This window comes from Balaenoptera physalus (genome assembly GCF_965194825.1).
Source record: "Balaenoptera physalus genome assembly, chromosome: 1".
NCBI lineage: Eukaryota > Metazoa > Chordata > Mammalia > Artiodactyla > Balaenopteridae > Balaenoptera > Balaenoptera physalus.
The window spans coordinates 96,368,189-96,392,894 of record NC_138882.1 but is presented as its reverse complement, the minus strand read 5'-3'; the positions used below and the strand labels follow the sequence as shown (position 1 = coordinate 96,392,894).

The 24,706-nt window shown below is 36.1% G+C and overlaps 2 protein-coding genes and 1 long non-coding RNA gene across 7 annotated transcripts in view; 1 reads left to right on the top strand and 2 right to left on the bottom strand.

Moving 5' to 3' along the window:
* Positions 1-10,079, bottom strand: part of PHTF1 (putative homeodomain transcription factor 1) — a 61,420-nt gene extending 51,341 nt beyond the window's left edge. For 2 of the 4 annotated variants that reach the window (XM_082458467.1, XM_082458468.1), the window contains exons 1-3: positions 9,597-10,079; positions 9,210-9,284; positions 8,512-8,568 (exon numbers count right to left, since the gene is read on the bottom strand). In XM_082458467.1, the coding sequence (XP_082314593.1) occupies positions 8,512-8,568; positions 9,210-9,254 (102 nt within the window). In that variant the 5' untranslated portion in view covers positions 9,255-9,284; positions 9,597-10,079. Of the gene's footprint in view, positions 1-8,511; positions 8,569-9,209; positions 9,285-9,443; positions 9,569-9,596 lie in introns of those variants that run through there. The other 2 variants (XM_082458465.1, XM_082458466.1) reach the window with 2 other exon arrangements.
* Positions 10,080-10,178: 99 nt separating this feature from the next.
* Positions 10,179-14,177, top strand: LOC309660201. Its single transcript, XR_014263264.1, has 3 exons — positions 10,179-10,319; positions 11,384-11,429; positions 14,129-14,177. It is a non-coding gene; the product is annotated as an uncharacterized lncRNA (long non-coding RNA).
* RSBN1 (round spermatid basic protein 1) overlaps positions 12,171-24,706 on the bottom strand; it is a 51,083-nt gene continuing 38,547 nt past the window's right edge. For both annotated transcript variants that reach the window (XM_082458418.1, XM_082458419.1), the window contains 3 exons: positions 18,809-18,976; positions 17,441-17,549; positions 12,171-16,799 (listed from right to left, as the gene is read on the bottom strand). In XM_082458418.1, coding sequence (XP_082314544.1) covers positions 16,326-16,799; positions 17,441-17,549; positions 18,809-18,976 — 751 coding nt within the window. In that variant the 3' untranslated portion in view covers positions 12,171-16,325. The remainder of the gene's footprint in view (positions 16,800-17,440; positions 17,550-18,808; positions 18,977-24,706) is intronic.

The following is a 24,706-nucleotide window of genomic DNA, read 5'->3' as shown; positions in this document are numbered from 1 at the left end:
ATTCCTGAGTCTTTCAGAAATTAAATACAGGGGTCTTTTTCCTTTAATTTTTTTTAAATTTAAGAATAGTTGATGTACAATATTATATAAGCTACAGGTGTACAATATAGTGATTCACAATTTTTAAAGGTTATACTCCATTTATAGTGATTTATAAAATATTGGCTATATTCCTTGTGTTGTACAATATATCCTTGTAGCTTATTTTATAGATAATAGTTTGCACCTCTTAATTCCCTACCACTATAATGTCCCTCCCCACTTCCCTCTCCCCACTGGTAACCACTAAATACAGGTGTTTTAAAACAGGGAGTTCACTTGTTTCCCATTGGCATCCCCTACTATAGACACTTACATTTTTACTTTCTTTACATCCATTTTCCAACTTTCAAAATTGTGTTAACAGCTCTCTTTTACAGTAGTCTTCTCTCCCATTCTTTCACTCCTATTGTAGGTTGATTTTTTTTTCTTATTTATTATAATTTTAGAGAATTTTCAGAAGAAACCAGATGGAGATTAATGCACATATTCCAACTGTCATCTTTAATGAGGTGTCTCATCTGTCATGTGCCCACTATCCAGCTCAAGAAATAAAAGGTTACAAATACAGCTGAAATCACCTCTGTGTTTATGATTAGACATTTAAAATTTCCTAGGTGTAAAATCATATCATTTTCAAACACTGATTTTTGTTATTCTAATATTAGAAAAATAAAAGAACAAATATTTTAAAAGCAAAGATAATATTAATTAGAATGTTTTGCTCATCTTAGCAAATATATCTCAAACAGCATGTTAAATAATAGTAATAGGAGCCATTCTTGTTTTATTCTTTTGTGGGGGGGGGGACGACTAAGTTGAGCTTCATTACTGAAAATAATGTTAGACCTTAGATTTAATATATTTTCTCAATTAAGAAATTTTAGAAGACAATTTTCATTGGGAATATATATGAATTTGTTGTATACTACATTATGATTTCTCCTATTTTTTTCTATTGATGTGATTTAAGAAAACAGCTGTATTGAGGTATAATTAATACTCTGTAAAACTCACTTATTTTTAGTGTAGTTTTAGTAGTTAATTTGGTGGATTTCTGGTAAATTTATAGAGTTGTACAACCATCATCACATTCAAATTTTAGAACATTTCCATCACCTGAAAAACAAGAATGGCAGTAAGTCTCTGTTCCTATCCCCCAGCCATAGGCAAACACTGATCTGCTTTCTATTTCTATAAACCTGCCTTTTCTAGAAATTTCATATAAACTGGATCACAGAATATAGTCTTTTGTGTCTGGTCCCTTTCACTTAGCATAACATTTTTGAGGTTCATCCATGTTGTAGCATGTATTAATAGATTTTATTGCTGAGTCATGTTCCATTGTATGGATATAACACATTTGTTTATCTACTCACTAGTTGATAGACATTTGGATTTTTTTTCTAGTTTTTGGCAATTATGAATAGTATTGCTATGAATATTTGCATGTGCCCATATGTTTTTATTTCTCTTAGGTAGATAACTAGGGGTGGAAATGCTGGGTCATATGAGAAGTATATATATTTAAATTTTTCTACTTTCCATTCCCACCAGCAGTGTATGAGAGTTCTGGTTCCTCCATGTCCTGGCTAACAAAGATCTTCTATGTTTTCTTCTAGAAAACCTTAGACTTTTAGTTCTTACACTTAAGTCCATGATCCTTTTTAAGTAATTTTTGTGTACAGTGTGAGGTAAGAATCAAAGTTCATTTTTATACATGTAGATATCCAATTGTTCCAGCACCATTTGTTGACAAGACTATCATTTCTTCATTGAATTATTTTGGCATCTTTGTCAAAATCAATTTATCAAAACTGTAGGGATTTATTTCTAGATCTTCTATTCTGTTCCATTGATCTATTACTCATGCCAATACTACACTATCTGAATTACTTACAGCTTTACAGTAAATTGTGAGATCCAGTAAGTCCTCCAACTCTATTCTTTTTAAACTTATTTTGAATATTCTAGGTCCTTTACATTCCTTATCAACTTTAGAATTAGCTTATCAATTTCTACCAAAAAAAAAAAGTCTGCTGGAACTTTAAAGGGACTATAGTGAATCTATAGATACATTTGGAGAGAACTGCCATCTTAACAATGTTAAGTCTTTCAGATCACAAACGTGAAATGCTACTCCATTTCTTCAGATCTTTAATTTCTCTTAGCAATGTTCATAGTTTCCAGTATATAGGTCTTATACATACTCTGTTAAACTTATTCCTAAGTATTTTACTCTTTTTGATGTACTGTGAATGAATTGTTTTCTTAATTTCATTTTTGGAATACTCATGGCTGGTATATAGAAATACAAATAATGTTTGTATATTGATCTTAAATCTAGAGGCCTTGCTAAACTCATTTATTGTTAGTAATGCCTTAGGAATTTCTAAATATGGGATCATGTCACCATGAATAAAAGCAATTTTCATTTTCTTTTCTCAATGCCTTTTATTTCTTTTTCCTTGCCTTACCACACTGGCTAGAATCCCTAGTACAACGTTAAATAGACGTGGTGAGAGCAGACATCCTTGCTTTGTTCCTGATTTGAGGGACAAAGCACTCAGTCTTTAATCCCTAACTACAGTGTTAGTTGTAGGTTTTTTGTTTTTTTTTTAAATACATGATAATTTTTTATTATTATTATTATTTTTTGCTATACAGCAGGTTCTTGTTAGTTATCTATTTTATACATATTAGTGTATATATGTCAATCCCAATGACAGGTTTTTTAACAGACATCCTTTGACAGATTGAAGAAATTACCAGTTTATCAGTAATGGGCATTGAATTTCGTCAAATGCTTTTCCTGTCTCTACTGAAAAGACCATGCATTTTGTCCCTTATTAATATGATATATTACATTAATTTATCTTCAGATGTTAAAACAACAACATATTTCTCGGATACCCCACTTGGTCATGGTAGATAATCCATTTTACATGTTGTTGAACTTGGTTTGCTAATATCTTATTAAAGATTTTTACACTTATGTTTAGGACACTTTTTCTCTTTTTTTTTAATAAATCAGTATGATAGTTTATTAAAAGCTCCATATTATGCCTCAGGTAGGATTTTTTTCTTCCAGTTTTATTGAGTTATAATTGACATATAGCACTGTATAAGTTTAAGGTATACGGCATAATGATTTGACTTACATACATTATGAAATGATTATCACAATAAGTTTAGTGAACAACCACCATCTCATAGATACAAAATTAAAGAAATAGAAAAAAAATTTTTTTTCCTTGTGATAAGAACTCTTAGGATTTACTCTCAACAACTTTCATATATAACATGCAGCAGCTTTATTTATATTCATGTTGTACATTACAGTCCTAGTACTCATTTATCTTATAATTGGAAGTTTGTACCTTCTGACTGCCTACATCCAATTCCGCCTCCTCCAACCACCCCCCACCCCACCGCCGGTAACCATAAATCTGATCTCTTTTTCTATGAGTTTGTTTTTGAAATTCAATTGATCTAAAATAGTCTGTTAGTTCCTGTGGACTAACACTAATCACAACATAGTGATTCCATATTTCTATAGATTTCAAAATGACCACCAATATAAGTCTAGATATAATCTGTCCATGCAAAGATATTACATAATTACTGAACATACTCCCCACACTGTACATTTCATACCGGTGACTCATTTATTCTGCAACTGGAAGTTTGTACCTCTTAACCTCCCTCACCTATTTCTTCCCCTCACCACTCCTCTCTGGCAACCACCTGTTTGTTCTATCTGTAACTCTTTTTCTGTTTAGTTATGGTTGTTCATTTATTTTTTTAGATTCCACAAATAAGTGAAATCATACAGTATTTGTCTTTCTCTGTCTGACTTATTTCACTTAGAATAATATCCTCTAAGGCCATCCATGTTGCTGCAAACAACAAGATTTCATGCTATTATGGCTGAGCAATATTCCATTGTATATAGATACCACATCCTCTTTATCCATTCATTTGCTTATGGGCACTTAGGTTGCTTCCATATCTTGCCTATTGTAAATAATGCTGCAATGAACATAGGGGTGCATATATCTTTTCTAATTAGTGCTTTTGTTTTCTTCAGATAAATACCCAGCAGTAGAATTGCTGGGTCATATGGTAGTTCTATTTTTAATTTTTTGAGGAATCTTCATACTGTTTTCCATAATGGCTGCACCAATTTACATTCCCACCAATAGTGCAAAAGGGTTCCCTTTTCTCCACATTCTCACCAACGCTTGTAATTTGTTCTGCCAGGTGTGAGGTGATATTTCATTGTGGTTTGGATTTGCATTTCCCTGATGATTAGTATGTTGAGCATCTTTTCATGTGCCCGTTGGTCATCTGTATATCTTCTTTGGAAAAATGTCTATTCAGATCCTCTGCCCATTTTTTAATTGGGTTGTTTGGGTTTTTTGGTGTTTAGTTGTATGAATTTTTTGTATATTTTGAATATTAACCCCTTATTGGATATTCCATTTGCAAATATCTTCTCCCATTCAGTAGGTAGTCTTTTCATTTTATTGATAGTTTCCTTCACTGTGCAAAAGTCTTTTAGTTTGATGTAGTCCTATTTGTTTATTTTTGCTTTTGTTTCCCTTGACTGAAGAGACATATCCAAAAATATTACTATGACCAATGTCAAAGAGTGTACAACCTATGTTTTCTTCCAGAAGTTTTACAGCTTCAGGTCTTACATTTAAAATCTTTAATCTATTTTAAATTTATTTTTGTGCATCACGTGAGAGTAGTCCAGTTTGATTTTTTCGCATGTAGTTTTCCAGCTTTCCCAACAGCATTTCTGAAGAGGCCGTCCTTTCCCCATTGTATATTCTTGCCTCCTTTGTTGTAGATTAATTGCCCATATAATACACTGCCCATTTCTGGGTGGTCTATTCTGTTCCACTGATCTATGTGTCTGTTTTTGTGCCAATACCATACTGTTTGGATTACTGTAGCTTTGTAGTATAGTTATGACAAATTTTCTTGTGCTGTCTTTGTCTGGCTTTGGAATCAGGGTAATACTGGTCTCAAAAAATGAGTTGGGAAGCATACTTCCTCCTCTGCTTTCTGAAAGAGTTTGTGTCGGATTAGTATATTTGTTCCTGACCTAATTAACTGCTATTCATCCTTCAGATCTCACTTGAAGCATCAATTCTTCAGGGAAGGCTTCTCTGACCTCATTGACTAGGTCCATTTCCCTGTTATAATAGCTTGTAAATAGTAGCTCTCCTTCTTAGCATTTATCACAAAGTAATTTTTATTCATTAGTAGGATTAATTTTATTATTGTTTGTCTCTCACTTTACCATAAGCTCCAAAAAATGTTGAGTGTTTCTGCTCATCATTATATAGATATAGTGCCCATCCTACTGCCTGACACATGGTAGGTAGGTGCTCAACAAATATTTGTTAAATGAAGAATACATGAACACTGTTTTAGGTTTTTTTGTTTTTTTGGGTTTTTTTTGGTTGTGTTGGGTCTTCGTTGCTGTGCGCAGGCTTTCTCTAGTCGCAGCGAGCGGTGGCTACTTTTCCTTGCAGTGTGCAGGTTTCTCATTGCGGTGGCTTCTCTTGTTGTGGAGCACAGGCCCTAGAGCACACGGGCTTCAGTCGTTGCAGTGCGTGGGCTCAGTAGTTGTGGTGCACAGCTCTAGAGTGCAGGCTCAGTAGTTGTGGTGCACAGGCTTCATTGTTCCGCGGCATGTGGGATCTTCCCCAACCAGGGATTGAACCCGTGTCCCCCACATGGGCAGGCGGATTGTTAACCACTGCGCCACCAGGGGAGTCTCTGTTTTAGTTTTATTTTTGATATTTCTTCCCCTTCTTTACTTTGACTTATTATTGTTTTATTTCTCAGGTTCTTCATATGTTAACTTGAATCATTGTAACTCTTTCTTCCTAGTCAATCTAGACATTTTTTGTTAATACAGACATTTAGAGTGATATAATTTCATCAAGTATTACTTTGGAAGCATTCTACAAATTTTGTTATATCTACGTTTTTATTTCTATCCTTCAAAAATACAGATATGATGTGTCCCCTCTACTTAAAAACCATACAAATTTTTTCATTTTATATAGTACAGTATCTAAAGTTCTTAGTAAAGCAGTCAACTCAGCTCTAAACTGATTTATGACCTATCATCTCATCTGTTTACCTTATACCCCAACCAGATTGGGCTACTTATTCTTCCCTTATACAAGCGTTGTACTTCTGTGCTCAGCACCGAGCAAAATGCCTTAAACATAGTAGCTCAGTAAATGTCTGTAGAACAGTTCCTACCACTTTTCATGATCCAAGTTAAGATTTTTTAAATTTATGTTTTTTATAATTTTGAATTATATTTTTATTATGTAATTTCTAATTTTATTGTATTGTGATCTGATGTTAATATTGTTATTCTTTTTTGTTTTTTAATTTTCTTTCCTTTTTTTCTTTTTTAATTTGTTTTAAAAAAAATTTATATTTGTGTAATCTGTTTTAAATTGCATTAAATACTTCTTTGTGCCTTATACTTTGGTCAGCTTCCATCTAAGACTTAAACATACTTAAAAAGATAACTTGGCTTTTCTCCCACTAACATTAGACTATAAAATTCATGAAGGCAAGAACCATGTGTGTCTTGTTGACTGTATTCTTCGCACCTGGGAGGCCTTGGTACATTAACTCAGCAAATTTTTAGAGTTCCCTTTAATTTTATTCTTTCCACTCCTAAATTAAAAAGTATACATTAAGGAGGTATTAGATAGATTACCTTTTGAGAAAACAATGAATAAAAATATACATAATAGGTGGAGTTTAATCAAATACAGAAACACTGAGTTCCTAGTATGACTCAGAATGTTCTAAGAGTGGGATACAAATGCAATGCCTGCCCTTGAGGTCCATGAAAACACACAGGTTAACAAATAACACAGGATATGGTGTACCAAAAGGAAGGTATGTATAAAATGTCATGGAAATAAGAGTTGAGGAAATATTTAAATTGGGTAGGGGAAGGAGGTAGGTAATGAAATTCTGTAGCAGGAAAGTAAAATCCTTTTAAGGATAAATAAACCAAAACCCAGACAAACTACAGTGCTTGTTCAAGATCACAAGGCTAGACAGAGGTCACAAAAGGAGATCCAACTCCCAGTTCTGTGCTCTTTCCATTATACCAGACTTACTACCCATACTTTTCAGAGCTCACAAAAGAATAACAGGACAGGATTTAGAGAGTTACAAAATAAAACTGGGGGATTTATTCATCCTAATCCCATCTCCTATTAATATAAAACATCAAGGACTGTTCAAAATTATGAAAAGTTAGCCAAGTACCATGCAGTTCAAACAACTTTCTAGTTGAGTGGCTTACAAAAAGAATGTGCCCTAAAAGTATTTCACCCAAGATTTAAACATCCCAGTCCAATCAATCTGACTTGGAGATAAATAGAACTATTAAGTTGTATTACACCCATATATACCTTTTTTTTTTAATGTTAATAGAGAGTCTATGGAAAAATCTTTAAAAAAGAAAGGTCCAAAAACAAAAATCTGCCAGCCATTATTCAGTACTTTCCAAGGAGGTAAGACCCTGGAATCTGTAGATCTAAGTATTAATGTCAATAGAGAGACATTCTGTAAGGGCAGGATGGTCTTTAGGTTTTTCCCCGTCTCTCAAGACTAGGCAATTACATTTGGCTACCAAGCAACCTTTCCATGACTAATTTGCACATCCCCCCAAACATGTTGATCCCACAACCCTGATTTTGGAACATTAGATTATTTAACCCTCCCCTCCCCTATTATAAATTAATAAACTGGCATTCTGAATTACACATCCTTTTTTGGTTGCTTGGCTAGCATGAAATAACTCCAAGAATCTGCTCAGTTCCAAAAGCAGTGTAGAAAAAAGTTTAAGAACCTGAAATACTTAGGCCCATACTCTAAACCAGTAATTGAAAAAGAGATTCAGGAAACAAATGGGTTTTATTTGACTTTCAGGGAAGAAAAAGAGGAAGAGGAGGTAGGGGAGGAGGGGGGGAGGAGAGGGAGGGGGAGAATAGGAAGTAGAGGGGGGAAGGAGGAGGAGGAGGAGATGCTCTAAAAAACCTGGATATTTCACATAAAAATGCATATTCACAGCTTCTCTTGAAAACCCTGAAGCTGTGGCAATACTTGGCCTGCGTTACCACAACTAACTCCAACTACCGCCAGAGTTAAAAAGCCATAGCCCCATTTATATGGGACAGTTGCTTTCAAATTCATCGTAGACCAACCACCCCTTTCTATTTCCCTGATACGGAGGCCAAATGTCAATTGTCATTTATCATCCCATTTGCAGTGTTGTTTTCCTTATAAACTTCAAAGAACAAAGAACGCCATACTTGGTGGATAAGTGCAGAATTTTTAAAAAGTAAATACAATCCACTCTTCATATTAAAGCAGTAAAACAACGCGAAAAAATCAAAGAAATCAATTTACCTTAATCTGAGTCTGTTCGATTGACTTTTCCCATATCTGCTGATCATATGCTCCAATCTGAAATAGGAAGCAGGCTATTTAAGTGATGCAAAGGAAATCCTTTTATTTGGGTCAAGTCTCACAAAAGTCATGAAACTACTAAGTATCCATATGATATCTGGGAAATGTCTGTGCTTCTCTGAGGCTAGAATAAATTATTATTTCCTAGGACTATTTCCTTCAAAATTCTCAAGTTAGCTGGATCTAAAAGTAAGTTGAAAAGCAACGTCCAAAATATTTCAAATTAAATATCACCTTAAAAGATACTTCCACTTAAGAAAAACATCAGTAGGAAACTAGAGAGAAATAAAAGGTAATGGACAGCTCATTAAGATTGTTGACAGTACCAATCTGAGCTGTGCAGATAAAAAGTTTTATGCCTGAAAAAACAGCAGTTTGATCAGAAGCAAACTCTCAAAGCATTGCTGTGACACTGTGAATGCAGCCTGGAGATGGGAGGTTGAAATTCTTATTCGGGGACCTGGAACTGACTTCAAAAGACCTAATGACCTTGTCCATCAGTTTTTCCATTTATGTTGAGAGATATCATGTAAGAATACCTGCACTACCAAGCTCAGGGAAAACTAACATGATAGGTATTCTTTGTGGGACCTTCTTGCAGGAAGCATGCTTTACAAATAAAAATACATTGATATTACCTTCTTTTGGTACCACGATATAGCATCTCTCTCTTTTGAGGCCATCTGTGTCTCCAGCCGGAGAATGGGATTTCACTGAAAATGAAGGAAAACCAGTCGGTGAGTCCAGTTGCTGAAAGGTACTCTCCCAGTTTGGGTAGAACTCAAAAAACGCTTCTCTCAGCCTCTCCATGCGCTGCTGACCGTCTCGTTCCCCGGCTGTTTGCCAGGAAAAAAACAAAAACAAAAGCATACCAAAAAAACCTCTGGCGCAGTGGCGACCGGAGAAGCCTCTCTGCGATATTTTGTGCGAGTGTGTTCAGGGATGCAGGGAAGAGGGAGAGGAGGGGAGGTCGCTGGAGTTGACCTGCACCCCACCTCCTCCGCTCCCCAGGGTCCTGCTCTCACCTGGTGCCCGCTGCCCCGCAGTCCGGCGGCCGGGACCTTCCTCCTCAGTGGCCCCGGCCCGGCCATGAGGCCGGGGGCGAGGCGGCGGGCCAGGCAGGCCTCATCTTCCCCCCGAGGTGGAGACGCCGTCTGGGCCGTTACCATGGAGACTGCGGAGGCCGCCCCAGCCTCGGAGGCAGCCGGCCGCCCAGCGCCCAGAGGAGGGCAGTCTGTTGCCAGAGAGCCGGCGCCCTCCAAGCCCGACCTATAGGGTCATCGGACAGACCCTAAAATAAGCAAAGAATGAGCTAGGAAAGGAGGGGGATAGAAAGTGAAGGCGGTCTTAGCTAGGCTGCCAGTCGCTACGGCAACGGCAAAAGGCTTTGTGCCCGCTGGAAAAAGTCAAGTGCAGAGGTCCCAAGGCCCGGGTGGCAGCTGCTTCGGGGCGGCGGGCGCGCGTCCTCGCTAGGCCGGGCCTGGAAGGGCCGTGACTCAGCCGGCCGAGAGCTAGGCAACAGCAGCTCCGCAGACCACGGTGCAGCGGGGCCGCGGCTTCCGCTTTCCGTGTTTCGCTGTGAAGTTGGCTCCGCCCCCGGCCCGGGGCCTTCCCGCCGAGCCTCCGCCAGGCTTCGGGACGGAGGGGCTGGGGGGCTACACGGAGATCAAGGCCAGGAGCAGCTCCCCCAGCTCACCTTTCAGGTCACTTTCTCACAAATGACTTTCCCAGCCCTTCATCTAAAGGAGGTCGGTCCAGATATTCCAATAGTTCCCCGTTCATTTCTTTGCAACGCTTATCTTTCCTTGTGTTTTCTGTTTCTTTGTGCTTCATTATATCCTATCGGTCTTCCTCAATGGGCTGGGGGCTCCATGAGGTCAGAGACTAGGGCCTGGCAGGAGCCTGGCACACAGGTTCTCAACCTTTGCTGAATGAACGAATGTTTTCATGAATTTATGCTGTCCTGGGACAAAAGTCCTGGCAGGCTGCGGCTTATTAATTCCTTTCCTCTCCCGTCCCTCAGCAGCTCTGGGACTTAAGCTTTCTGGGTGCTCAAGGGTAAAGGAAGAAGAGGGCCAAGGCTTGGGGGGCAGTTCCAGGACTGCCAACTGTCATTTGGCAGTTCCCAAATTAGGGTAGGTGAAGGTAGCGGCGGGAAGAATTGTTTCTAAGTTAAAAATTCAAGCAGGCTGATAGAGGTCAGGAGAAAGGAACGGTTGCGACCTCAAATGAATATTTAAAGATACATTAAGAAGGTTTTAAGCCTCTTTTCCTCCTCTATACTTTTTTGGCCATTAACGGAACACTGACCCCTAACGGCCATTCTCACCTCACTTGAAGCATTGTCCTTGCTTGCCCAGCATTGTAGCATTTGAGTCAGTTAAAGCTAATGAGATAACGATTAGACCACTGCAGAAAGCCTAAGTGCAGTTCTAAATGTTTTACATCATTATTTTTGATTATCAAATCAACATAAGGTGGAAGTTATTATCCCCGTTTTACCGATGAGGAAAATCGACTAAGATAAAAGTAACTCCCATAGAACTAATGTAAAATTATTTCACCCAGGCTTGATTTTTATATTCCACACATTGGCAGTAGTTTCCTTTCTGCTTTTGCTTCTTGACAGCTTTTCCCATCCTTAGAGCTGAACATGACAATTCTGTTTGGTTTCAAGACAAATGGCTGACTTTAAAAAACACACACACACACACAAACAACACTGGAAAAATGAAAAAGTCATTTTTTGTATATCTAAATATTTGCTTTAAGACGTAAATAACACTAATTAACATTTTACTTCATTGCTTAGCACACAAAGAGGCTTTGGGGGGAGTTCCTAGAAGAACTGAAATCAGGTAAAGCTCTCACTGAGCAAAGCGTGGGCTTTGAACCCAGAACTGCATTCAAATCCCTGCTCCCACTAAAAAACTATGTGATTTCAGGTAATTTATTTAACCTAACAAACCTGTTTTCTCACCTGTATTATGGAGATTGTATTGTTACCTTCCTACTCAAGGCTGTGAGGATTAAATGAGCTACCCTCATAAAAAGTGCCCGGCCCTCAACAGTTACTCAAAAAACATTCGTTCCCTCCCTCTTCCTTTCCTAATCATAAACAAGAGCTATCAGTGCTTAGGACAGGTACCTCAATAAAAGAGTTCACACAAATAAAAACTGATGAGGAAAAAATCCAGTGAGTTATGTCACTTAATACATCAATGACATCTGAAACGTCTATAAACCCCCTTCATTAACTAACACTGCATGCATGTACTTTCAAAAATATCGACATCCCCAGAACAAAAATTTAAGATTATTCTCATAGGGATAAATCAACTTATGCAGCAAGAGGCGTTAACTGCCACAAATACCAAGCATAGTTTTTCTTCTTCCCCCAAACTAACTGCCTCTCAATATGGATGAAATTTTCCCCCAGTATCTATGAACTTTCTTTAGGAAAGTCAAGATTTTCTAATTTTGTAATCTCTAATAGTACAAAATAATAGAGGACAGAGAAGGGAGGGACAAATACTTTAAAAACAGGTTCCAGGTAGCCAGAATTCACATGTGCTATTCATTTCGTCATGAAACATCAGTAAAGGACAAATCAGACTTTGTTTATTAAAAAAATACTTTACAGGAAAAAAAAATCTATGCATTCCATTGTCCTATTTTACAAAGAAATAGCTTAACAATTTAACACACTTAGACAGCTACAAAAAAAGCACTGTGTTAAAAGGATTATTATTCACACAAATTTAGATTTAAGACTATTCATTAAAAACCTTTTTAAAACACTCATTAATGTCAATAAACAAACTAAGGCCACAAAACGCAAATAGTCCGCCAGGCAAATTATACATTTCATCTATATGCAAAGACCTCTTAGATAAATTAAAGCCACAGGAAAAAAAGTCTTAGCTGCCAATCAAAATGGAGTTTAGTCACAGAAAACACTATTACATGAAAATTTACAACATGTGATAGTAGTACATAAGTATTTCTTTAGAGAGAATTGAAAAGTGCTATATTAAGAGACAGTGGTCTCAACTACATGCACAAGTGAATCCTAAAAGATGTATGAAGAAAATGGAAGGCCATAATATTTACGGAGAGATACTTGCTTTTAAAGCAACAAACTTTCAGGATGAGGATAGGTCCCTTATGTGCTAAAGAAAAACATCTGTCTTGTACATTTCCTCTACTTACTGCATGACCAATAAATACAGCTACAACCTGTTTTTTAAAAAATAATACTTAGCAGAAATATGAACCTCTGGCATGTACTAGTGAAAGGTTTTTTTTAAAAACTTGTAGCAATGATAAAACAGATTTATCAGAAAGACACAAACTCAATTATTCTAAAGATATAAATGCAAATAAAATTTTAATGGCAAATATAGATGAAAATAAATGATCTAATAATGAATAATAATAATCAAGAATACATGCACTAAGGGGTTTTTTGAATTTTGGTATCTTGTTCCTAAATTAGCTTTCATTCTAGACAATATTTATAGAGGGAAAGGCAATAAGCAAAAGTTTCTCCAGTCATTAAGCATGAACTTTATGCCTATTAAGACTGATGCAAGACATCTTTTCCTAAGGTTTAGTAAATAATTTTATATAAGCCCCTTTTTCCCCCTACAAGAGCTTTTAATATGTCTACTGTTATTCCAACTATCTCTAAGGGGAAAGGGCACCTTTCAAAAGTCTTTAAATTCAAAATAATAAAGTACCAGTGAAACAAATTCTAAGTACTAAATTAGCAAATTAAAAGTACAATTAAGCCTAGGAATTCATTTTTAAAGAGTTAAAAACTTTGGAAGGGAAAGAAATATGTCGTTTTTATTATTATTGCTTTATGAATTTGGGATACTTCTTTGAATCATAATCCTACTCCTAGTGTATCTTGGTAATTATAGAATGACTTCTGGGGCAGGGGGAAGACTTTTCTCCTGATTAGTGAATACCATAAAATCATTCTAGTTACTAAGTTTACTCATTTACTGGGTCCTTTCCATAAGCACGTTTAAAAAATATCCCTCTGCTCCACAAAATACTAAAACTTATAGCCACATTCTGCAGGTAATCTCAAAGAGCTGGCACAACAGGTAACATACCAAAAAAGGAAGATCAGCTTACATTGCAGTTACAACTTCACTGCCATCACTACTTTACAAGTCAGAAGACGCCAGATTGTTCCATGCCTCACTCCACCAAACCAAATAATTTAATGATTTTAGAAAAGTTGCTATCATTTGTATCACTAAACTAGGATACAGCTTTAAAGAAGTAAGAAACTCAAAACTTGCGCTTTTATATTCATCAGTCTTTAAAGCATGCTATTAAAATCTAATACTCACATAAGACATTCAGTTCCCAGATACATTACTAGCTAAATGTTTCTCTCTCGGTTCTACTGCAATTCTAACATACAATGAATTTATTAGTACATGATTTTAAACATTTTTATACTCTTTTAATATGTTATATTGGAGTTGAGGGTAGAATGTTTTATAAAAAGAAAATGGGGATTTGCTTTTGATTGTAGGTCTTTGCAGATCCGCTGGTTCCTGAGTGATTATACACAGTGATGGCTGTCAGGAGACAGTCTCCTTGTTTATTAGCAATGACCAGCTTAGATGACAGATGGCATCTGCTGCTGGATGGCAAGTGGGAGATGGGGAAATCGGATCTTGGAAGACAAGAAAAAAAATTAAAAGTTTTTGCTTTAACAACCTTGTTCTTCATGATTATTTTAAAAAGCAAATGTTGCCTGAGAAGAATTTTCCTTTGCACAGCCTGGTAAAGCTCTATGAAATTCTTCTGGACAGAAAAACAAAAATAAGAAATAACCCAAACCCACATACTTTGTGATTAACCCCTTCCCCCTAAAATAACAAAATAACAAAAAACACCCTCAAAGGCAGGTCCCTTAAAAACTAGCCTTGATAAACCAGAATTTACCCTAAAATTTATACCCAAGATTTTAAAACACCCCTGCAATAATCACATTACTGTTCATACCATTCTAATTACCTTATTTACAAAGATAACTAAAACCAACATCACTTCCAATTCATAAATGGTTTACATCGAAATGTTTCTCTATTTGTCTTCATCCTTTTTAACAGAGAATACATACATATACATATATATAAGGAATAATACAGATTCTAACTAATCACTGCAGTATTTGCTGATGGTTACTTTTCTATCGGTTTACACAGTGACCTCTATACTTTGCTAATATGCATTTAACTACACAACAATATTGCACAAAGTAATATTTATATAAGATTTAACCTATTTCAGAATATTTTAGAGAAAATTCATATTTGATATTTCAAAAGATGCAGCTAAGTTTTCATGGTGACAGACATAATAAAGCAGCATCTTTTTTTGCCTATGTTAATGTAAATATTCCAAATCTCAACCTCCAGGAAAAAAAAATCTCCAAATTGCACTATAACCAGGTAGATACAAGAATCTGGTCTTAGGTGTGGGGAGTACTCTTCCTTTAATAAACAAAAGGTCTATTGTATTATTAACTAAGAAAAAGTGAAATGTGTATCCCATTAACATTCTAAAATAATAGAAAGTTAAGACTACACTAGCTATATGAACTGTGCCTGTTCGAAAAAAAATGGTTAAATACTCAGGCACTAATAAGGATTAGGCTACCTGAAACTCTAGGATGAAGTCTAGTGCCATATTCTTTATTAGACAGTAGCAACACAGAGTAATAATAAATAAACCCAGGTATTCACCAGTTGAAACTGTGAACTGAAGTATCTCAACAGATCTTTATGATGAAGAGGTTGATGCCAAGTGACAAAAATAGTTTTTCCTAAGTTTCATGCACAAAATATGGCAGCCTCATCTGAAAGACAGGTATCATTCTCTAAGTCTGATACTCGTGATCAGTTTAGGAAGCAAAAGTATCCACACAGAATGTGAGGATGCTAGGAAGCAGAACAACAGAGTATCGTGTCAACATCATCTATTTTACCCAAAATATCTTCCACAGTTACCATGTATTCTAGAAGAGATTAATGAACCATGGAGAATGAATGACCAAGGACTATTCATCTTTAGATATTTTTAATTGAAATATCCACTGGGCTTTAAATAACAGATACAAAAAAAAGACAGTTTGGATCAGAAAGTGCTGTGCTTTCTCTTTAGTTAAGAAATCAGAGAGCCACTGAATTCCTTAGAAACTATCTGTTCTTTATGGTTGGAACTAAATAACTGACTTGCCCATGTACAAGATGCAGGAATTCTTGCCTGTGACCTATGCCATTTTTACTGTAGAAATTGAATCTGTGCCATAAAAGCACAAGTACTAAACCATAAATCTGATCTTCTATCATAAAAACAGCAAATATGGCAAGAGACAAGGCAAGATAAAATCAAAGGAAGTGAATTATTTACCAAATAAGAATCTGTTATTCCAGAGAATTCTCATTTTGATTTGAAGAAGAGATTGAATTGTTACCTCACACCTTAAAACAGAAAGTAGCAGCAGACCCACTATTATATACTGTACTAACGGGATAAGATACAACTCTTAACTTTGCATAATCTGTGTAAAAAAGATATGCTTGACATTTGTGGAATGTCATTTCTCTTTATAGAATTATAGGCAAGATTTCTCCAATAAAACTTAACTTAAGCCAGTTATAAAACTATAACTTCACATCAAAATTTAAAAAAGTTAAAAAACGTGTTTGAGTGTGCACACATCACACAGGAGCGCCTGCGTGCTCCTGTAGACCGTGTCGCTGGTCAGAGTCCAGTCTACTCTCCACCTTGAAAACTGGAACAGGCTGAGTCATCTGATCTTGCTGTAGATGAAGTTCAGATGAAGGTGGGAAGGACGATGAAGCAGTTGTCAAAAGCTGCATCTCTGTGCATGTTTCCTCAGATTCAGTTTTTATTCTCACACACTGGGAGTCAACTTCTAATTCTCTCTTTCCAGTTAAATCACAGTCCACGTTAGAACTGCTTTCTGTGTTTTGAGAGGCTTCCACAACAGGGTGGTACTGTTTCAGCCTTATATGCCAGGCTAAGCTGCACACTGCTGACACTGTTTTGAACTGATGAATGACATTTCTAGGGATGAAGTATATATCATTGTCGCACAGCTGAATTCTAGCATAACGAATGCCTTCCCGCCTCATTTGGTTTAGTTTCGCTTCATCCACCCACTGCACACACTGAAGAGAGGAAAAACGTTGCATGAGATTTTAAAGTAAAATATGTAAAGATGTAGTCAAATAAAATATTATAATTAGCACAGGAAAACAGTAGGATCTAATTAAAGCTAAACAACACTGTATGATATACAACTTTCTAAAATTTCCTACAACTCTTGAGACACATTTTTCCTCGTATTTTACTACATTTCTAGTAACAAAGTACAGGTTAAAATCAGGATGGCCTAGGGAATCATTTAAATAAGTATTTCAAAATGCAACTAAATATCAATATTCTTTGACCCACATAAGGGCAACATTTGTCTGCTCCTTCAGTGTCTTTCAACCTTTTGCAGGTGAGGACACGCAGGGCAATGGGGTTAACAGCTGAGACTGCTCATGGCCAGAACTGAGTTATCCTGGGCCCTCTGACCATCCCAGGCCCACCTGGCATCCCAAAGACTGAAGGATCTTAAGCATTCTACTTGGGAAGCTCCGTTTTAATGATTTTCAACACCCTCCACAAACAGCCTTTAATAGTAATAAAATTAAATTCACTATCCCATGTATCCAACTATAAGATAAAATGCAAAATGAAATAGGTACGGATACTTATTTCCAAAATCTCATTCAAAGAGTAATAAAAAAGCAAAAGTTATTACCTGGGAAACTGGAGGTTCATGAAGGTCCAACTGAAGTCTCTGTACAACATCAGTAAAATCCTCAGCATGAAAACAAATCACATCTTTGGTTATGCGAGGTTGGTCACTCCTAAAATTAACAAAATTAAGCTTTAGAAACAAGCATCTCATAATGGAAAATGATGACAAATTTCAATCTTCCCGTTCCTGGAACTGCTATACTAGCAAAGAAATAGATGCATAACTCCTAAGGACGAAGTATACATTTGTTTCTTTAGTCAATTTAAAAAAAAGTAAAACACCAATAAAGCTTTTTCAAAATTAAAATTAGTTGTTATAAAACTAAAACATCAATGACTAAAAACAGTTTTATTCTAAACTAGATGCATTTGAATCCTCTAACCACTTTGCCCCACCATCTCCATGTCACCCTATAATGTCATTATCAGGATGGAAAGAAATGGACAGAATACATCTCAGCCACACAATTGTCACACCTTCCAGCTTTCAAAGTAGAGAGGGGAAAAAAGCTAAATGATCTTCAACTTGAAATACTTAACCTGTGATTGAACTATAATTCAATCAAACTCTAACGTCCGATCAAACTCTACAGCAATATTGAAGGCCCTGAAGGCACAAAAACAAAAAACAAAGTAAAATACAGTTTTTAAATATGTTCTGAGCCTTGTTTAAACTGGGCCCCAACTGAGTGTAAAAGGGTGCAACCTCTATGAAAAACAGTATAGCAGTTCCTCCCAAAATTAAAAAACAAATTACCATATGATCTAGCAATTCCACTTCTGGGTATATATCCAAAAGAATGAAAGCATGGACATGAAGAGATATTTGTTCATAGCAGCCAAAAGGTGGAAGCAACCCAAGTGTCCACTGACAGATAAATGGACAAACAAAATGTGGCATATACATATAATAGAATACTATTCAGCCTTAAAAAGTAAGGAAATTATGACACATGGTACAATATGCATGAACCTTGAGGATATCATACTAACTGAAATAAGTCAATCACAAAAAAACAACAACTGTTTGATTCCACTTATATGAGGTATTTAAAGTAGTCAAATTCATAGAAACAGAAAGTAGAATGATGTTTACCAGGAACTGGGGGAGAGGAGAAAAGGGAGTTATTGATTAATGGGTACAGAGTTACAGTTTTGCAAGATGAGAAAGTTCTAGAGATCTGTTTCACAACAACATGAATATACTTAACATTACTGAACTGTACACTTAAAAATGGTTAAGATTTTAATTTTAGTTTATGTGCATTTTACCATAATTTTTAAAAAACTGTCCCCAACCTTTCAAATTGAGTCCACATTTTCTTAAGACAACATTAACCAATCTTGCAGTTGAGTTCCATTAACTTACCATTCACCAAACTGTACAGCTTTCAAAACCCCAACAGCAGCCGTACTCTGCCAGTCAAACCCCTGACCTACATGATCAGCATGAGCTCTTGTCCTATCTTCAAAGAGGACTTCACGGGGTTCACTGGTCCGAGGTAGGTACTGGAGATTTTTAATTTCATTCATTGATCTGTAGTTGATTTGGTTTTGAAGCAAAGAGGGGAAAAAAAGTATTAACAGCAGTAAGGCAAAAAGTCTACTAAAACACCAAATTTTAAATAAGATGAGGGCTGAAAAGGGTTCAATGATTTCGATCATCAGCATTTAACAAGCTATAGTGTAATGCTGAATGTGATTACCTTCTTCTCTCAGTATGTCACAATAATATAGAAGCTGCATCTTTGATTTGGCACAATTGTAGTGTTTGAATATATAAAATTTAGTTGTCTAGCAACAGAAAACACAGCTCAGAGTTCAAGGCTGTATGTCTCTTTACCCTGAGTCATTTTTAAGTCTCTAAGCATTCTACTAGACTTAATTCAATATGGCAACCTGAGCAACTACACGATCTCCTTCCACGTTAAAAGAGAAGTAAAAGGCTTCAAACTAATGTGGTAGGGGTGGGAGAGAATAGTGGGAGAATGGATGGGAGTATAGGTGAAACAGAACTGGCTATGAATTGATAACTGTTGATACTGAATACATGGGAGTTTATTATATTATCTTCTGCTTTTTTATGTGCTCAAATATAATATGAATATGAAGCAACAAAGGAAATGAATTAGTGAATGAACAAGAGCAACACATTTCTGGAAGATGAAAAATGATTAAAAGTGTCTTGGATTAATGAAACTGAGCAGAGAAAGCCACAGGCCTAGACTATACAAGAAGGGAATGGCAGCAAAAGAGGCTAGTATGATGATAATGGACAGAAAGGAAGTCAAATGGACAGAAGGAAGGTTGAGAAGGGAGCAAATAAAGTGAAATCTGCACATAACCCTGTCACATGCCACCCTAGTGGTAGAAATTTGGACAGTCAGGCATTTACCCTCATGCAGAAGACTGTGGGTGACCCACCAGCATCCATCTGTCATCTTAATTTCTCTGAAAGAACTCTGATTTTTATTAGGTATCTGCTCCTACCCTATATGGAACCTCATTCACAAGCTCCAGAGGTAGATCCTGATGAGTTCTGGCAAATTATGCTAAGCTCATTCCCCTTGCCAGTGAATGATTTAGGAATGAGCATGAACTGATCAATTCTGGCTAGCAATATGAGAGGAAATCTGCTAAGAATTCTGCGAAGATTCCTAGCTCCTAAAAAAGAAGTAAAGGACAATCTCTTCTTTTAGATATAACCAGATCCAGATGTGATACCTAGAACTGCTATAGCCATCCAGCAACCATAATGGAAGCCATTGTAAATACAAAGCCTAGGCAAAGAGAATGACAGAGGAGAGAAAAGGAAAAGATCTGTTTTCTTGATGACAGCACTCAGTCATTTGACTACATGGTTCAGAGTCAACCCCTCTGAACTTCTTGAAATACAGGATAACATTTTATTTTATGAACCAGTCTGAATCAATTTTGTTGCTTATAACCAAAAGCATCCTGATAAACTTTCAGCCAAAACAATCCTGCATGTTCTTCTCTAAACACATTGAACTTACCATATGAATAGAACTAACGTAATCCTCTGGTATTTGGACATATCCTTTAATGCCCACTTCTATGCCTGTTAACTCTGAAGTGAAACCTATCTATTGACAAGCCTCACTGAAATATAAATAGAATGCCCAGTAAGCCCAATGCTGTGTTCCTAAATTCGAACGGGTCAACCAAGAATCACCAGATATGTGAAAACAGCCTACAGCAGCCTGACAAAGACCAAAATATACAATGCTGAAATGTAAGGATTTTGTCAGAAGACAAAAGTCAAGTAAATGTCCCAAAATTGAAAGCAAAAAGATAGTAAGAAATACGAGGATAATCAAACTGAGGGATCTATTATTCAGCCAACAGTAGTTTCAGAAAGAAATAATAGTGAAAATGAAGAGATTACTGAAGCAACTAAGCAAGAAAAATTCCCAGAAATGAAAGGAGACATGAATCTTTCAGTTTAAGGTACCCACCAAACAACAAAAAGGATTAAAAAATAAGAATTAAAAGGCCAAAGACGTATCATTATGAAATTAAGCTTCCAGAGAGGAAAAGAAAATAGGTTACTTACAAAAGAACAATAATTACACTGGCATTAAGACTTCTCATAAACAATATTAGATACCAGAAGACACTGGGGCAATGCTAAAAAAAATCCTAAGAGAAAATACAACCTCTGGACCACAGCTAAACTATCAATCATATTTAATGACAGAAAAAGATATTTTCAGACATATGATGACTCAATACCTTCCTTTTCATAGAATATAACTTGAGTATGTGGTCAAGCAAGGAAAAGAAATAAACCCAGAAAGAAGACAACCACAGGTTAAGGCAGAAGAAACATCAAATGGTAGATAACTGTGAAATAAGCTTTTCACACTGAAGTAAGAAAACACAGAGATCCAAAAGATTTCCAGGTAAAAAGTGATGTGTTACAGCAGACAGTATGATTGAAATTCTGCATTCTTGAGGGTATGATAAAAGCAAAGAATGCAATGTAACTACCAACATTCTCCCCCAAAAAGAGGCTATATAAAAAAGCAACAGCCAAAAAAAAGAAAAAAAAAAGCAATAGCCAAAGTCATAGAGGAGGTCAGTGTGATTCTAGAAAAAAGTAATGTATCTTAAGCAATAAACAGAATAGAAAATAATTAGGGATATGGTCAAGAGAAGTGTATGGTATCACCTCAAAAAAAGGCAATCAGAAACTACAGCAAGGACTTCCCTGGTGGCACAGTGGTTAAGAATCCGCCTGCCAATGCACGGGACATGGGTTTGAGCCCTGGTCCGGGAAGAACCCACATGCCGTGGAGCAACTAAGCCCGTGCGCCACAACTACTGAGTCTGCACTCTAGAGCCCGCGAGCCACAGTTACTGAAGCCCATGTCCCTAGAGCTCATGCTCTGCAACAAGAGAAACCACTGCAATGAGAAGCCCGCACACTGCAACAAAGAGTAGCCCCCGCTTGCTGCAAACTAGAGAAAGCCCGCGTGCAGCAACGAAGACCCAATGTAGCCAAAAATAAATAAATAAATTTATATTAAAAACAAAAAAGGAAACTACAAGAAAAACAGAATTAAAAAAAAAAAATCAGCATGATCCAAGTATGAACCAAGCTAAAAAGTGGCATGATTTTCAGTATCTAGGTGAAATACAGAAAAGAAAGATCCTTTTGTATATTATTCCTTTGAGTGATAACAAACCACTGGAACCTTAGAATATGAATATTAGCCTACTAGATGGATCTGCAGTAAACATACCTACCCATAACATTTTAAATGCCATTTATTGGCTTTCAAATATTAGAATACATCTATTGACAAAGCACATAAAGCCTAATTATGGTTTTAAAGCAGAATATGAATTAGCAGGGCATTCTCATTAACACAAAAAGATGACATTACTTTTTAAGTTCTGATGTATTCACTCTAATTCAAAGTGCTTTTGAATGCCCCTCTTAAGAATATTTAATCCCAAGAGAAATAAAATTTGATAGCACCTCAGATTAGTTGAGAAATAATAAATTATTAAACAAACGATGTTGCTACAACCGCCTAATTACTTGGAAAGAATATTAAACTAAATTTCTCCCTCTATACTGAAATCAATACCAGGTAGATAAAATATGTAAATACTGAAATCACAGATGTACTAGGAGGAAATGTAGGTGAGTATTTTATAACACTAAATGAGAAAAGGCCTTTCTAAGTTTGCCACTAAAAAAGAAACCTCAGAGGAAAAGACAGATCTGACAACATATAAATAAAACTCTCTGTGAGTAAAGAAAAAAGAAACTGAAAAAAATTACGAGTAAAGAAAAAACATAAGCTAAAATTAAAAAATGAGAAAAACCTGTAACATAGGAAAAAAAAGTTAATAGTTACAATACATAGGGATTTTTACAAACGAAAAACATCCCAACAGAAATATGAGTAAAGAAAATTAAGAGGGAATCACAAAAGAAGAAATACAAACGCCTCAAAGAAAAACAAATTAGAATAACACATTTTTGTCCAATCAGATCAACAAAGTTAAAGAGAATGTTAGTGGAGAGTATGGGGGAAAGGGTACTATTTTACTACATGGGTGGGAATATAAACTGGTACATTTCTGGAAGTCAATTAGAAATGTATATATACTTTGAGCCTTTAGTAATTTCCACTAAGAAAATAAACAGGCACATGCGCAAAGATATTATCTACCTACCTACCTATCAACCAACCACCCAGCCGGCCACAATCAATGATGTGCCATACATGTTTAACAATTGGCTTTAGGGGGGGAGATGGCTCATTTGTAGCTGATATGCTGATTTCTGTGGTATAAATACTCACAACATGGCCAATTTCAAGCTACTAATGTGACCTCACTCAACGTGGAATTGCGAAGCTAATAATGCCCTGTGAGCTGGTACAAACTGGCTCCAGCACACCACTGTCATGTCTGTCTAAACACCATTTATATTGAAAAAAATGGAAACAATTTACACTAATAAAGAATTGGTTAGGGCTTCCCTGGTGGCTCAGTGGTTAAGAATCCGCCTGCCAAGGCAGGGGACACAGGTTTGAGTCCTGGTCCAGGAAGATCCTACATGCCACAGAGCAACTAAGCCCTGCACCACAACTACTGAGCCTGCGCTCTAGAGCCCGCGCACCACAACTACTGAAGCCTGCATGCCTAGGGCCCATGCTCCGCAACGAGAAGCCACCACAATGAGAAGCCTGTGCACCGCAAAGAAGAGTAGCCCCCGCTCGCTGCAACTAGAGAAAGCCCACATGCAGCAATGAAGACCCAAAACAGCCAAAAATAAATAAATAAAATAAATAAATTTATTAAAAAGAGAAAAAATAATTGGTTAAATAAATCTTGATACAACCATACAGTCAAAACTACATAGTCATTTAGAAATGATGATATGGCTGCATCTTAATATAACACGTAAACCTAAGGGGGGAAAAAAAAACAAGTTTTAAAGTAAACATCATGTAAAGAATGAGTTAATCTGTGTAAAAAGAAAATTTATGAGTATATATGGACCAAAATTTGAAAGGTTAATGTGCCTAAATGGGTAGGATTATAGATATTTTTTGCCTTTTTACTTTTTTCTATTATCTTTTTTTTTTTTAAGTTTATAATAATCAGGAAACAAACAATGGTCATTTCCTTTTGGGAAGGATTATAGAATAAAAAATGTATACAATACTTAAGAATTTAGAATATCAAGATTCATCATCATGATGTACAAAAACTGCTATGGTCTAGCAATGTACAGAAGTTTTGGTTTACTGCCATGTTCTACCATGCCACCACCTTGCATTCATAAATAGTTTTTACAAAGTATCTTCATGATTATCTCAAGTACCTAAGGTTATTCCATACTTAGCTCTAGTATTATTCTCCTATGAGCTTTAAGGTAAGGTCTAGCCTAGTCCATTAAAACTCACTTTTGGGTACTTATTTTGAGTTGCTATTTTTTGAGTTGCTAATTTTCAGTCCCATTAAATGAGATTTTTTCATAGTCCTAGAATAAGTTAATCTACATTTGTTTTAAACAAAATAAATTTTGTCTGAAACAATGTTAGGCCAATATGAATTGCTGTAGGAGAATACATCATTGGTTTCATTCAGTAAATACTGATCACTTGCTATGTTAATGAAGACAGAGAAGAATTAGACTGTCCTCAGAAAGGTTAAAATTTATAGTAAAAACCAAAAACATGTAAACAGATCATTAATGAACAGAATGATGTGTGAGCAC